This window comes from Nelusetta ayraudi, unplaced genomic scaffold (assembly GCF_046127955.1).
Source record: "Nelusetta ayraudi isolate G7.1 ecotype Tasmania unplaced genomic scaffold, CSIRO-AGI_Nayr_v1 ptg000011l, whole genome shotgun sequence".
NCBI classification, from domain to species: domain Eukaryota; kingdom Metazoa; phylum Chordata; class Actinopteri; order Tetraodontiformes; family Monacanthidae; genus Nelusetta; species Nelusetta ayraudi.
In genome coordinates this window covers 18,442,891-18,459,612 of record NW_027466061.1, presented here as the reverse complement: position 1 = coordinate 18,459,612, position 16,722 = coordinate 18,442,891, and the positions used below count along the sequence as shown (strand labels likewise).

The window sequence follows — 16,722 nt, the reverse complement described above, 5'->3', positions numbered from 1 at the left end:
AAGACTGACTCAGACTCAGATTTACTGTCATTTAAACCTTTTTTGCATGATAAGAACGTCTGTAAAATGGTGAGTGTGTAATTCTGGCGATTGCGTTGCACAACATAGGGCCTAATTATGTAAGAAATACCAAATCTGGATAATTTATACATTGCGTTGTGATACCTCAAAAGTTATTTTTCTCCAATGAAAATTAAAATAATATATAAGTACTTATTATTCTGGAACATTTCCTAAATCCTGTGGCTTTATAAACACACATAAATACCAAAAGCAGTCTGTAGTAGGCTGAACAAGTTTTTATACACTGTGATAATTATTCAGTGCCATTTCTATTGTCTTCTTTAAGTGCCTAAATGTCTTCCAGTTCTCGAGGCTGCTCCAAATCTTCTTAATTGTTAGCAAGTTTATGGTAGCCTCTTATTTTCGGTCGTCTTTCCTGGTCTTTTCAGAACAGCACGGAACAGCCACTTCCTACCTTTGTCCTTCCCAGCTCTCCAGAGGAAAGAGATCGCCCACAAAATCCATATAAGTATAAAACACCTCAGGTATAAAAGTCAAAAGAAATTAGCATCAGTGGTTTGTGTTTATATCAGTTTATTGTCAATCATTGTGACGTCAAAAAAAAGCTCAGCCAGTGTCAGCGGGCAACTCCTGATGTTAATAAGTAAATAAACCCTGCACCATTCAATCGTGTATGATATAACTGGTCGTGTAAGGATATGAGATTTCCATTCATGTTTGAGCAGTGCGTGTGACAGCACAATGCACCCAGTTTGCAACTCGTGGGGCGTGAGCTGATATTTACCAGGATAGCAGTGACAAGAGGGCACTTAATTTAGCATAGTAATTACAGTGTATCTGACTTGTCTCCCACACACATCATTATTGTCTTGGAACACGCAGGTCTTCTTACACAGTCAATCAGAGGGTGTGATCACTGCTCTTTCCAGACACGATTGTTCAATTAGACACGGAAAAAATACCAAAAGGGCCCCTTCAATGGGGAATATATTCAGTGGGCTTTTCTGCAGAACATATTCAGCATTTTTTTTTTCTTTAGTGCGCATTTATGTTCTCCTAGAAAATCAAATTTCAATGGAAAGGACGACTTAATTTAAATAATATAAGATTTCCTTGAAAGAGCTTTAAAGATGCCCATGGCATCAAAACAGCTAATTGCTAATTTGCCACACAACCTCAAGAAGTTAATTTATTTATTTATTTATTTATTTATTTTTTTTAAGAAAAAAAAATGACACAAGTGTATCCCTCACTGCAGCCCACTCCACCTATGATGAGTCATCACCAGCCACATTAAATTTGCCTCATGTAAGAGCCACAGCGACTTTACCCTCAGTCACTGAAGAACTCAGAGCTCAGTCTCCACAGAAATCCCAATGCCCGTGAATAAATCATAGTGTGGAAAAATGATACAGATTAGCTGTGTTAACCTGACAGACTGAATCAAAGGTTTTTACAGGGAATTATTTCATTTGCACATCTGGGGGTTACAACTCAAAGGCGACATGCGGTGAGTGGAGGCTGCCTCCAGTGTTTTATGTTTTAATTATAAAATGAAAACACCTTTTTAATCCTGCAATGTGGTGATTCCAAAGACGGAATACATGTATATATTCCAAATCTAGTACATCAACTGCTCGCTCAGCGTTGTTTCCAATCTTGCAGGTACCTCCTGTATTTATTGCAGCAATGCCCGACCATGACCTGCCAAGTTTCAGATGTGAAGTTCCAGTTATAAAGCTGCAACGCGTCTTAACTTTATTGTCTTATGCAGGGAAATTCAGGTGGTTACGGTATGAACATGAACAGGTTCTGAAAGCAAGAACAGAAATTACCAAACAAAAATGGATTGTAAGAGACAAGTGAAAGTGTTGGCAACAGTGGGAATAATATGTGCATATTTATCTATGCATATATACACAATCATCATATATTGAATTTTACAAGGGATAATATATACATGTGAATGCAGAAGTGCCCCACACAGCAAATATAAACACGGCTCTTACATACTCAGAATTTACAGATCTAAGGAGCCGACAGTTGGTCAAGCACAATGGTCCTCATTTGTGAGACAAACATACACCAGAACAGTAAATGTACGCTTATTAACATTCACAAATTGATTTTTTTTTTTAATCCTTGTGATGTATAGGGTATGACTAAATCTCAAGAAATGTGGATGCGGTTTGCAGTGTTCTTGAAAAAAAAAAAAAATGGAGCCTTATTAGATCATGGTAGTGCAGTGCCTATTCAGAAAGAAAGATGTTATATTTAGAAGTATTAGAATTTCAAATATGGCTTCTAACTACATTGGAGTGTACCTCTTGCAGTTCTTGGCAGCATTGCTTTTTCTAGCAGCTTTGTTTTTTTTTTTTTTTTGACATTTTTGATGAATGAGTGTGTGTTGTATCAATGCACTTTTAAGATTAGTGAGGCTGCTTTCATTCATTACATACTTCCCCATGTGCAGCGTAATGTTGCTTTTGGAAACATTGAGAAGTCAAGTAGTTCCTGTGTACCAAGATGTTCAGAAAAGGGAAGGAGACACACTTTCAGAAACTAATGGTTTAGCATCTAAAACTGGATGGCCTGGATGGTTGCTGAGACAATACTGAATTTAACTTAATATAGAAAATACAATATTTGTGTTCACTTTAGATCCACACAACATAAGAAAGACAGATAGCTATCAAGGGAATGTAGATATCCACACCACTGAATGTCGCCAGAACCAAAGGCCACACGCTTGTAGGTCAGGCGCCATCTCAAGGCTGTGGTTCAGCTGACTTTCTCTACTTAAGTGGTGCTTCTTCGTATGGGGCAGGTGAGTCAAGCCAAGCTTTGAATAAATGGGAACATTTCATTCTAATGACTGCATTGAGCTGTTATTATCAGCATTCACTTATCTATGCTGAAATAGTCGAGAGACTCAGGTGTGAGATGATTGTGAGTATTGAACCTGAATCTGTGTTACTTTCACAGCTCATTTAACAAATGAGGAGCAATAGCTCTACCAGACCTTGGTTACACAAACCAGGCCAAAGGGCAACATGTTCTAACTGGTAAAATGTCTGCAATGCACACCGTTCATCCATCCATCTATCCATCCATTCATCCATCCATCCATCTATCATTGCTTGTGCTGCGTCGAGTGAAAAATAACAATCCACGCTCACACTTATGTCTGCAACCAATGTAGAGTTTTAGATAACGTTCAGCGTCAAAGTGTCATAACAAGGGGATACATAATATAAGACAGTAGGGGCTTTACAGTAATAGGTCACAGGTCTTTAAAGTCTGACTGCAAGAAACGTTTAATCATGATTTATTGGGTAGGCCTAGTAGGCCTCTCTGCAATATATATATATATATATATATATATATATATTTATATATATGTATATATATATATATATATATATATAAATATATATATATATATATATATATATATATATACATATATATATATATATATATATATATATACATATATATATATATACATATACATATATATATATATATATATATATATATAATTTAAATGTTAGGCCTCCTGTAGTGTACATCGTTGGTGAACCCCACAACATAAGAAGGTGGGTGGGTGACAGTGTCAGATCATTGCAAGGAGCTGTGCATGTTCTGCCATCCGTTCACTGAACGTCCAACTGGCTGCTATCTCTAGTCTCAGGGCTGACTGTGGCCTCATGTTTACTGTGTAGCTATTACCTAGTCCTAGAGCTTATTTCTCAAAGTAGTGTTGTGTCACTCTGGAAAGACTGGGCTCATAACTTACAGTGTGTGCTACACACATTGAAGGAACCATCACTCAGTGCTGAGAGCTCACCTTGACTGAATAGTAACCTCAGTGAATGTGCCACTCAACGTAATGTGTTTCTTGTGAATATTTTTGTGATAGCGTGTAGTATGAATCGTTGTTGTGAATCAGTTCAGTGAGTCTGACTTTGCAGGTCCCACCAAGCACTGAACGATTCATTGAACAATTATTTTGAACAAATCTTTTTAATGAACTGATTCTAGTGATTCTGTCCTCTCAAAAGAACTGCTTTTGACATCACTGCAGCAGAGGTAAAATACACTGTTGGAACTCTTTGGCTTTAACAATGACACCATCAACAAAACCGTCATAATTGTGGCTATTGACCCTTCCCATGGTTACATTCTTGTCCAACATTCCTTCGACTTCTCTCTGTTGCCAGAAGTCTATCACCCTATCGTATTGTCTTACTCAGAAAAGCATCAGATGTATCTTCAGGGGAAAAGAAACCTGGCCCTAAAGCCATGGAGAGGTGGACTGTCAGAATCAGTGGCCACTCCTAGACTCAGTCATTCACATTCCTACAAAAAAAAAAGGTCATTGGGGGGTTTCGTTTGAGACTATGGCGTGCAAAGTGTCTGACATAGGAGACAGGACTGTGCCGTGTGGGACAGCTGTGTTGTTGTTGAGGCAAAGCAATGGCATTATTAAATGTGACGTGGTGGAATCAATACAAAAGGAAAACCTTGAACCATTCAATGAGCTGGGACTAACCTCTGGGTCAATCATTGTCGCACCACTGGGAGGCTACCAGGCGTGTGCAATAGTTCATGTGTAATGTATTTATTAATATATGTATTTATAAATATATTATAATGTTGTTATAAGTTATAAGTTATAAGTTTGTTATTCATTGATTTTTAAAAAAAAATGTTTCTTGCCTGCTCCAGCTGATAAGCAAAGAGACAAGAGAAGGTTAAATATCATTCAGGGGATGCTTTAACACAATATCATTGTGTTTCTACATAGGAGCCAAGGTCAAAGAAACTGGCAGGGGAGAAAAAAACCAAAACATTTTCCTATTTAGGTCCGCTATTTTTAGGCATATGACTGATCAGAGACTGTATCCACTGGTTTGTAATTCCCCGTTTATCCAGTGAGCTCTGGAAAAGCTTTGCAGTTTGCAAGAAGAGGTTTGCAAGGGTGTCTGAACGCATTTGCTAAACCTTTGATCCCTGTCCTTCTCGACCCTGAGATTTACTGGTGCAGCATGCTAAAACTATTTTTTAACCTCCCTCAGGGTAATCCTGATGTCACTGACTGGTAAAGTTCTGACCTTGTCAGCTGCCTCAGCCTGCAGTGTCTTAAAGTCAGCAGTGAGTTTCTGCGGCAGAAAGTGTTCACCTCATTAGTGATCACAGTGTCACTGCCAACATCGACTGGGTGCTTTTTCCCCCTCTCTTTTTGCCCAGCCTTGAGCTGCTTTGTACATGTTTGTCAATACATGTTGTGTGTCATGGCAGCATTATACCATCACATGCTCTTAATAATGTCATTATCAAATCAACCAGGCCATTAACGCACAGCCCCCACCCCTCCACACACACACACACACACACACACACACACACACACACACACACACACACACACACACACACACATACACACACACACACACACACATCTGTCCCAAAGACAGCTTTGTGAGGGCTTTCCTTGACTTCCATCCCCTTTTCATTCTTTAGTACAGCTTGACACACACCCTTACCACAGTGTGCCTAAGCCTGGGCTTAACCAGGCGTTACACCTTTGATCTAAACTTAGGCTTTAAACCTAAAAGTTTGATGAGAAAGTTGTGAGAAAGCAAAACTCACAATGTATTTTTTTCCCCCAACACACATCAGCTTTCCGCAGGGCTATAAATGTGGACCATCTCAGTAAGTGAAAGAATGTCTTTCCATGGTCAGAGGTGTTGCAGCATTTATTACCTGTCTCCAGGCCCAGAGTCCATGGAAGGTTATGCTAATTACTAGCGTCCCTCTTAGATGGAGCCATAGCTAAGACCTCTTATCTCTGCCTCCACACTCTCGCTTCCGCCTGCAGCTTAACCAGCCCACTACCTGCACTCCTCGCTAGCTGGTGGCTGATTACGACAAGGTGAAAGATTTCCCTCGAAGGCTCCAGGCAGCGAGAGATAATTCTGGTGACATACAGTAACGCAGAAAAGAAAAAAAAAATCCTACATGATCCTGCAAATTTAAAGAAACTGTTCTCAGTCATGCCCGTCACAGTGACGTCTTTTTCTACCTTGTATCAATACCAGCTTTTGTCAAATCAAGTCATGAAATAGGACGTTTTTGTCTCTCTCTCTCTACACACACACACACACACACACACACACACACACACACATATATATGTATATATATATATTTCCTCGTGTGCATTATGCTATTGAGAGAAACCTTGACTCAATATTCATTTGACTATTGTCAAAACAGCTGTCATTGGATATTGGATGTTAATTTAGAACAATCACACAGAGATGCTATATTTTTTTCTTCCGTTCAATTTCTGAAGAGGAAATGAAATCAAAATAATTAGCATGTGAACACCAAGATAATAACAAGGATGGTGGCAATATGGTGACTGGGGCAGGAAGGCAGGAGAGTGAGGGAGAGGACATCCTGATTAGCTGGGCCTGTCTGTCTGTCTTGTCTGTCTGTTGAGCTCAGCATGCTGCTGTAGGGGAAAGACAAGTTTGTTTGCATCAGTGCTTAAATGATGAGAAAGGCTATCGGTATGTAAACATCATTATTTTCATTTGTTAAATTTAAATGTCACTATGAATGTGAAAGAAAGGCAAATTAAAGAATCAGATTAAATTTAATTTGATGCACTGACTGAATATTGATTATTAAGTTCTCCTTCTTAGTCCTTTATGAAATTAATTTGATTCATAATTTGAATGAATGATAATCATCACCTGATATTTAAGAAAAAATTACAGACATGGATTGTACCACGATATTATATGTGTTTGTGAACTGACATTATAGTTAACATTTAATGGTCAGAGATTTATTTTACTATATTGATCATTTTTATGTGTTGTCTAATGTGGTGTTTCTGGTTTGCGTCAAGGTTATTAACCTATCCACCATCAAAGTTAAATAAAGAAACAAAATGAGTGGAGTTCTTCCTGTGTGATCATCTATGCCGTGTTGAGTTACGGCAGTTCTTCTCAAACAACTCCACATTGGACATTCTAGAGACGTTCTCAGCCAATTGGGGAATTCAGAAAGTTTCCATATTGCAGCATTCCCATATTTTCACATAAATGTGGCAGTCCACCGCAATATCAGCTCTTCCAGGCACACTTTAAATTATATTTTCCAACTGGCAAGGTGGCCCTTCCTTATCTCCTCCCCGCACAAAAGTTGTTTGGATTGAGAAAGAAAGCAGCGCAGCGTGGCCTTCTTCTGAATTTACATCCTCTCTGTGTTTGATTTCCTTTGCTGTCTGTTCAACCCTTTACTCTGGTTTTGAGCGGAGGTGGTCCTCCGGCCTGCTGGATTTATAACCACGTTTGGTATTGATTATTCTCCATAAACTCTGACATCGCTCAGCTCACCTGCTGTTTGAGAGCACGGCAATGGAAATGGAGCTAGCACCGAGAGAGGAACGTACAGGGAGGAGGCTGTTATATAGTATGAAAAGGGGGGTAATTGTAGCACACGCTGGCGTCCAGCAGCCCTTTTTCCTCAGCCTGCGGAGTTTTTGTGCGAATTGCAAACAATGTGGTGCGGCTGATTGGTGACATTTCTATATGCAATTGCAAGGTGGTGGGATAATTTATTTCTGGAACATCGTGTGAGCTGAGGAGTCGGTCGACTTTTAGCTTGAAGCACAATTACCAACGCAAATTCAGGCAATGAAAACATTCTCTTTTCAGCCCCCTGTTCTATAAATAACAGCCTGCCACAACGTCTTAGGTTGCGGCTATACACTCAAAGAAATCACAGGCTTTTCTCTCCACACTCAGTTGTGGTGGCCGCACGTTGGAGGAGACCGCTGGCTTTTCCGCCTCTATTGATGCAGCTCTCAGGGGCGTCTGTGGAAGAATTGAATAACTTTTCAGTGTTCTAATAATAGTGTGTGTGTGTGTGTGTGTGTGTGTGTGTGTGTGTGTGTGTGTGTGTGTGTGTGTGTGTGTATGTGTGTGTGTGTGTGTGTGTGTGTGTGTGTGTATGTGTGTGGGTGTGTGTGTGTGGGTGTTGGGGGACAGGGGGTAATTATAATCCTAACGTTGCTCATCATCAGGCCAAGTCAACATTGAAACGCTGGACTGTGCAGCAGTGCGCTGACACAGTCCTGCCAGTGCGTGACCAGAGGGCTGGAGGGGCTGGTAAAATGTGTTTGGAAGCTCAGGGCGAGCAAAGAGGGAGGTAGCCTTGTGCCAGTAAAAAGGTCACGTCTCCAGTTCAACAGATAAGCATAGAGAGATATTGGAGTCCGTTATCTTCAACATGTCACTTTTTAGGCAGATTCGGTTTGAAAGTTTTGCAGGAAAATTTTTAAGGACATATTATTACTGGTTGACTCTTTTTTTCAAAATCAGATGAAAAGTGTTTTTCCACTGGCTGGGGTTGTGTAAATTGCTATTGCTTTTTATGATTAGAGTAAAGGTCAAGCAGTTCATGAACTTGTCGAGCATTTTTACATTTGGCCCATTAATGAATGCGTCACGTCCTTCTGTATTTTTTTGTTTGTTTTTTGGGGGGCTATCAAGTGACATGTGCTGACATCTTTTATGCAAACTGTGCACTCATCGAAATGCTCTTGGAAGACAACACAGGCGCCAGAGAGTCACTCAACCTCAGTGAGAATTACAAATATTATGCAAAATCTGCAGAGCTGTGTTGCGTTCAATGAGGGGAGAGAGAAACGTCATCCTCACTATGATTGTCATTTTTTTTCCCCACATTTAGGAATCCATGCTAAGGAGAAAACAATTATTTTTCAAAGACTACAGTTTTTCTTTCTGGTCATGAAGTGCAGTAGAGGGCGATTGTGTTCAACAGCTATCCCCTGTTGAACACAATCACCCAGGGAGGAAGGGAAACCTCACCATTATTAGATTTTATTTCCTGCTTTTTCCACAGTTATTTAATTCTTTTTTTAGTTAAAACCCAAAAGGTTTGTAAGAGAGTCTATACTGTATTTTCAGCCATCATTTGTTATTTTGCCGATTTTCTTTTGGCTGACACAAAATATTCCCTCTCACAGGAGAAACAAACATACTTTTTTTTAAGTGCTTCAAACAGGCATTCACAGGCAGTTTCCGCATTATGCTAAGTCCAAATAAATCCTTCCAATTGCAGTTTAGGTCTGCTGTAGCACCTCAGTTCACTTTGACCCAATGCATACAGTAAATCCAGTTTTTGTTTGACCAAAAAAAAACAAAACAAAATGAAAGCATGAGCCCAGACAGAAACCAAATCTCTACTATGAAGCAGAATCATTCATAATCTTCAGCCTTTGAACTTAATCTTACAGACCTCCGGCCGGCACTATAATCCTTACGAGTATAATGTACTGTTTCTTATTTTAAATCTTGCCGTATATGCACGTAGGAGATTAGAGTAAGGAGTCTGCCATGGCTTTGCTCCTGTGTTAGAACTGTTCCAAACTGAAAATCTGCTTAGTTTTTAAAACTCCTGCTCCCTGAGCCTGCCCTGTGCCATTTGTGAAAGCAGCAGATGGTTTCACAAGCATCATATGCATCTGAATTTGCATGGGCAGTGTTCAATGGGTGCAGCTTCGCGGTGCCTTTGATGCTTTCCCTCTGATGTCCATCAATATGTTCTTGTGGACACATGAGATAGACAGTGAACTCACTGAATAATCTACTTAGAATTTTGATAAAGTTGACAGCAATCACATTTTTGCTCAAGTTTCTGTACATTTGTTCCAGAGCTGACCTCATGAGCAACATGCTGAGTGGTTCCTCCTTGGTTTCTATCTGCTAAATGACGCTGATTTGAAATTCAAAACTAACGCAACGCGAAAATGTTCTCCATTAGAGTTTCTAAGATAGAGTAATCCAGTCATCCAGCTGGACGACATGATTTGTTTGTTGTTTGTTATTGTTATTGACTTGAATCAAACCGGTGTCTTACCTCCTTTGGACAAGAGTTTTAACTTGAACCTCATGACAATCACTCTCAATCATGTTGATGATTGGAGCTCGGAGTGCTTGTTCTCTGAATTTCTTATTCATGATTCTTACACATGACTGAATTAAACAGTTTGTGAGATGTTCTTAGAGGATTTGAGACCTTAGAGATCCAGGGTTAGAGTTGGATTGTGTGGTTAAGTTAAAGATCTTACTTCAGAATTCTGCAGTATTAATAAAGCAGTATTTTCAATCTTTTTTGAGCCATGACATATTTTTCACAATAAAAAAAATCCCATGGCACACCAACAACCAAAATATTATAAAATTACTCTTTTCAATCAATGACAATATAATCTCTTCATTTATTCACACTCACTCAATGTAAACCTGGGTCGGTTTAGATGCACACAAAGTTGATATCCTGAGAGGAATTGAAGGAGGAAAATAGGCTTACATTCTGTTAAATACTTTTTTAGACCAATTGAAATCGGATAATTTTCTTTAGCACACCTGACATTGTCTCATGGAACACCAGTGTGCCACAGCACAGTAGTTGAAAAACACTGCTCTAGAGCATTGTGCACATTTACATGTTACACCTGACTTTTTCTTCTACTTATTCATTTTACATTCACATTTTAAATTCAGTAGCCTAACGTAATACATGAATAACATCATTTCGTGAGTGAAGTGCACGTATGTGTTTTAAAAAATAATTCAAACCTATTTAAAAACCTGACAAACGTCAAAGCCCATTAAACCAATATTCTGTCAAATTTGACGCTCGCACTATTTGCTGTCCACTCCTCAACAGGTGGGTTCTTCGCGCGCGCACACACACACACACACACACACACACACACACACACACACACACACACACACACACACACACACACACACACACACTTTATATTGAATTCTTCCCAGCCGAGACCTTTCCCCCAGTCATGAGCACGACAGGTGGGTGACAGACATGAGATGCGTCGCGGGCGCGGCGACAAAGAGCGGCGTGTTGTTTGTCGGCCGCCTTGGCACGTGGACGGCGGACGAGCGGATGTGCCCGTCTGCGGGGCTGTGATTGGTCGGGCGCGCGGATGGCAGGCAGCGCGAGCGCGGCGCGCCTTCAGTGGTTGTCATTCGTGCGGATCCGACTCAGCAGCCCGCGCACGCCGCTGCTCACTGAGCCTCCATCCATCCTCTCGCCTTCCCCAGTGCCATTTGTTTTGTTTTTTTGTTTTTTCTAAATCTGTTCCGGAAATCTCCCGCTATGGACGCGACTATTTATCAGATCATCTTCGGGGAGCTCGCCGACTTGAACTGTACTTTGATCGACGCTTTGCAGGACACTTTTATGGAGAACGCTTCATTGTCCTTGCAGAGCATTGATGGTATTTTTTTTTTTAAATTTTTAAATTTTTTTTATTAAAAAGAAGGTGGAGGATGAAAATAATTGCTGTGTCTGCAGGAAAGGATAAACTTAAAAGCCTCTAATTTTTTTTTTTAGGTTTATATTGCAACGCCACGACCGATGAGATTGGAACGTGCTGGCCGCGGAGCGGCAGCGGCAGGATTGTGGAGAGACCCTGCCCCGAGTACATCAACGGGGTGAAGTACAACACAACAAGTAAGAGCTGTGGAAACAAAACTTCTCTGATTTCAAATTCATCACAGTGAATCTGAATATTGGGTCCTAGAATAATAACTGACGAATTATGAATTAATTAATCCAAACAAATAGAAAAAAAAAGGAAAAGTGCTCACAGTGCCCGCTTCAGCCAAACTTGACTATTGTGGTAAAATATATGATTTCCATTGTTATTTTCTGTTGAGGAAATAAAGTCTCAGTCATTATTGCTCCTCCTGTCAGAGAAGCAGCTGGATCAACACCTGCTGGTTTAATTTGTGAAATCAATCACTAATGTTTTTCTGTGCTTGGTGTTAATTCTTCCATCAACTATTTTTTTTTGTAGTATCTTTGTTTGAGAAATGTATGAAATTCTGAAAAAAACACCCCTTTTTTTTGTTGTTTTTTACAAATAATAAATTGAGATTAAAAACCACGAAAAAAAAAAAAATCAATGTCAACTGAAAGAATGTTCACAGTGGTGGTATGTAGACACAGCCCAGGAGACTGCAGCGGTGTGCTGTGTGAGGGATGTCAGCCTGGCAGCCCTGTTTTTCTGCCACCTGCATCTGGAACATGGATCTTCACACCTGTCATCCCACAGCTCACCTCCCTGCTGCTCGTGCTTGTGCGAATAGAGCAATGCAACGGAGTGGACTTGTGTTTCCCCTGTCTGCCTCCCATCACCAACTCTTAACGTCAAGTCTGAGCCAGAGTCGCCACCAATAACAGCAACTCTGCGTTGCCAACAGTTGGATACATTTTTAAAACAAACAAATAAATAAATAAATGAATAGATAAAAAAAAAAACTTTTTCACCAGCTGAAATGGGAGGCTGAGTAATTCCAAATCCTTTCGTCCCGGCAACCGAGAGCCGCTCTCACACCGACACCTTCACATTACGCAAGTGTCATATTAGTCATAGCTCTGATGAAGTTCTCGCTGGCGCGCAAGTCAATACTACCGTTCATTGGCCAGTGAAAAAATGATCTGACGCTCACAGGAAGAGGAGCCCAGTTTAGAGTTGCAGCGGCCTTAATGCTCCATTAATGGTGCTGTTATCTTTGTAAAAAGGCTCAGGTGCAGGTGAAAAAAAACCAAAACAACCCTGACTGTGCACGCCGCGCTGACTGCACGACACCCTGGTGGTGCATTGATTTACCCCTTTCCCACCTGCTGAATCCTAAGTATTAGTTGCATATGATTGACAATGACGTATCTCTTCACCCATTGGTGGCTTTTTCTGGATCAATGCCTTTCTGACCGGCAGAGGGAGGCGTGATTGGTTGAAATTGCGATGATTAAACATCTCAGAACAATTGATCCTCCACTCAGACCAGAGCGCTGACAAATGTGCCGGACACAAATGGCCTTCTGGGTTTTCTGAGAGGCCCTGAGTCGTCGCCTATAGAGGTTTACAAGCACTGTGAGTGGAATCAGAGGTTTAGATGAGATGAAGAAGAACTGGATTTTAGTTTGAAGGTGACATATGTGATTGCTCTGCTGTTCCCTTGCATCACCGTGGAGTTTTGCTGCTTGTTACTGATGCCAGCAGTCCAGATGCCGCTCATTTCATTGTGGGCAGCTCATGACTGTTTTGCCGCCTTGCTTGAGCTTAGAGCCCAGAGCTTAGTGCCATCAGTTGATTAAATGACGCCCACATCTGCTGATGGCCCTGTCAATTTTTCTCCCCTATTTGCAAAGAGAAAACAGGACCCAGGTTGGTTGTGTTTTCTACACACAGTAGTATTTTTGGTTTTGCTTGCCTTGTGCTTTGCATGGTGCGGCTGGCTGAAGGCGTGCCCTCTCACCCTGCGGGGTTTCCCTTCAGCCGGCCGAAGACGCAAATCTCTCGACTCACTTGGACTGTCGCTGTAAATGAGATTATGAGGTTCATTGGTTTCAGCAATCCGGTCAAACATCCCTTTTCCACTGCAAGAGAGCACATTTTTAGTTTAATTTTACTCATATTTCTCATTAATGAGGTTGTGGGAAATATGATGATTTTAAAGCTTTTCCATTTTGCTGCTTTTTGACAGAGCGCACTCGGCAGCTTGTTTCACACATTGTCTCTAGTGTTTTGGGACTCTCAGCTGGTTCTGTAATCCACTTCACAAGATAACAGAGGCGGAGACATGGAATTCTTTTTCTATCAGAGTTGCATTGGCAAGTTGGTTTGTCTGGGTTGTTATTTTATTACACAGGAACTCTAACAGACTGCGGCACTAAGCATCTATTGGGATTAGTGCTGCCTCTTCAACTGGGCTGAGGGAAGTGTTAATATTGATGCAAGAGGCGTAATCAATTGGGAAATCCCTTCCTTTTGAGTTGAGCTTTGGTCTAATGGCTTGTTGTTCCATCTATCACACAGAGTTTGTAGCAGTGTGCATCTTTGCCGAACAGTGATGTTTTTGTGGACTTTCAATCATTTTTCTTTCAAGGTAAAAACCCCCACAATTAATAACAATGTTCACACTTTGTGCCTGCCAAATAGCTCTAGAATCAAACAAAACTTTAAGTTGCAACGACATCTCCTGACATTACGATAGAATCGCTTTAGCAAGTCAGCACCTGTGAGTGATGTAAAGCAATTAACAGGAGAACAGCTTTGTTTGTAGGACTCCACAAGTTGCACAAGTTGTACAAATCATGGGTAGCTGCTTGTGTCTCGCCTTTCTTGCCACAGGCAACTGCAGTGATAGTCTGGATCCTGCTGGGATGCATTAATTGCAGTCATCTTTTTTGGTCTCCATGGATAATTGCAAAATGTAAATTGCAATATAGGGCGAGCTAACAATAGCAATTACCTTTAGCAGGTGTTTTACACAGCAGTGTTACTCACACAGTCCAGTTTAAAAGTCCAGTGAGCAGATGAAATGTTCTCTGAGGCATTACTATTCTAACAACTCCTGCCTGTGTGTCTGGACAAACATGTTGCCTCCTCTGTACACATGGAGACGATGCATCTCACCCCCTGGACTAACAATAGACTCTCCTCCATTTGCCTCTTTGGAGTTGGAACATTTTATGCTACAGACCTGCATATTGGAAAAGCATGACCCAGGAAGGCCTCCGTTATATTTTAAGAACATGGCCCTCGTGCGTCGTACTCCCAGATGCCTAACTGTGGAGAGCAGCGTATTAAACATAGCGTTGTGTGCTCGTGTCTAAAAAAAGGATGTTAAACTCAAGCAAAATGTTTCAATTGTCTTGCCAAAGAAAAAAAAAATCACAGGTTTCACCGTTTTGAAAGGTCTTGTTTAAGTAAGACGCTATAAATTCCCTCTGATTTCCTCAGGCATATATAAATATTAATGCTCCTGCAGAGTGGCTTGAGAGGTTTATGCATTTTTAAACCTTCCTGTGTACTGTTGTCATTTCTTTTTCTTTCTTTTTTCTTCGAGGGGGTGGAGGTTGGGGAGCGGGGGAGACACAATTCACCAGACAGCTGTTAAGCGAGGTGCAAAGTCGGCCACTGTCTTTGTCATATCACTAGCACGTCGTATGTTTTCTGTCAGGCCTGTGGTGGGACAAAATGTTCACAGCACTGCAGATTAAAGCTATTAATGTCAACTTGTCAGCTTTTTCTCCCTCAATTCCAGGCTAAATCTAGGTGATTTGTTGCCTTGCATGCCGGACAGAACTAGTTTTCTAAATCCTTTGGATTAATCGCTCAAGAGGGAGTAGCGCCTCTCACAATTATGCCGCATAAAATACTAATGCGCTACTTTCTTGGGAAGTGTGCACTCCACACAGCTTTGTAGCACAGTTGCAGTGGGGTTCTAGATTGAATGCATTTTTCTTTCCAAGAGGCATTGTGCTGCTTCTTTAGAAACAAATAGGCATGATTGTCTGAGTGTATGTATATGTAATGTAAAGTGACGACTGATTTGACTGGATTGGTTTTTATATAATTTAAAGATTTTTCAAATTAAAAGTGTCTCGGGGTGTAAAAGTAGCGTTTTTTTCTTTCATTTATTTAAAGAGAACTCAAAAAGAAAATGGATGAGAAGCTGCATTGGTTGATATGATATTTTCAAATTGGGCTTTCCAACCTTCCAAAAAGATGGACTGTTGGCTGCCCTGTTGCCGCTGCACACTCTCACCCTGTTGCTTATTGCTTGGCACCATGCCAAAGCTAGTTGGAAATAGAGTGAAACACGCCATCTTCTAAAAAAAAAGCCTTTGATGATGCTTTTTCGCTCTTTTAATGCGGGGAATCACTTGATTTCTTCTAAAACTGGTGCTGCAGCAGCATCCGCATTGTTCTTGTTAGCAGGAGTCATCGTTCACCACTTGCATGAGCTTTTCTGTCTGTTCACAGCTTGGAACTTTTGTCATATTTCAACCTCTCCTTATCTGTCAAAGGAACTGATTGGCTATCCTTGATGAATGACTCATTATTGGCAAGATGGAAAACTTCTATTTAAAAACAGAATTACAACTGCATTGCAGGGTGTGTGTGCTTTCAGTTTTGCTATCTAAAAGCAGATCACAACTGGACACTTGTTGACCTTCCCTTGTCCACGTGTGTTAGTCTAGCAACAAACAGTGAGCAGACAACCTGTGGACACATTATGTGCCTTTGATTCACAGGGGTCAAGGTCGAGACTGTAAGAACTTCATTGATTCTCTTATCAGGATTAATAAAGTCTGAGACGTGTCAGTGCTACAGTGTGTTTCAGGTTTGGTGAGGAGAGATCGACGTGTTGCCCCAAAGGCAACATTGTGCATCAGGATACTGATTGGTCCTGTCGAATGGCTTACTTATGGGTCACTGCTGTAGTTCAGGCCACTCCTCCAGGGGTCAATGCGTATTTTGGGGAAGTCAGGTGCAGCCTTTTCAGACTAGATGTGTTGGATAACAGAGTGTACTGATGATCCGTGAAAGCCTTTATGATCTCCGCATGTGTTAATGAATTTACATGCTGCTTGTTAGGGCAAGGCCAGAATGCACTCGCTCAAATGCTCATGCTTTTTTTTTAAATGACGTTCTTCACAAACATGGTAAGCAGGAATGACGATAAAGAAAACGTTCCACTTTGGTGTGAAAGCCCCCATTCATGGGGAAAAAAAGCCTCACTTCCCGCTGCCGGTGCAGCT

The 16,722-nt window shown here is 40.9% G+C and overlaps 1 protein-coding gene across 1 annotated transcript in view; it reads left to right on the top strand.

The window, feature by feature from the left end:
* Positions 1-10,290: 10,290 nt before the first annotated feature.
* Positions 10,291-16,722, top strand: part of crhr2 (corticotropin releasing hormone receptor 2) — a 30,741-nt gene continuing 24,309 nt past the window's right edge. The window contains exons 1-2 of the mRNA XM_076021636.1: positions 10,291-11,383; positions 11,500-11,619. Of these exons, the coding sequence (XP_075877751.1) occupies positions 11,263-11,383; positions 11,500-11,619 (241 nt within the window). The 5' untranslated portion in view covers positions 10,291-11,262. The remainder of the gene's footprint in view (positions 11,384-11,499; positions 11,620-16,722) is intronic.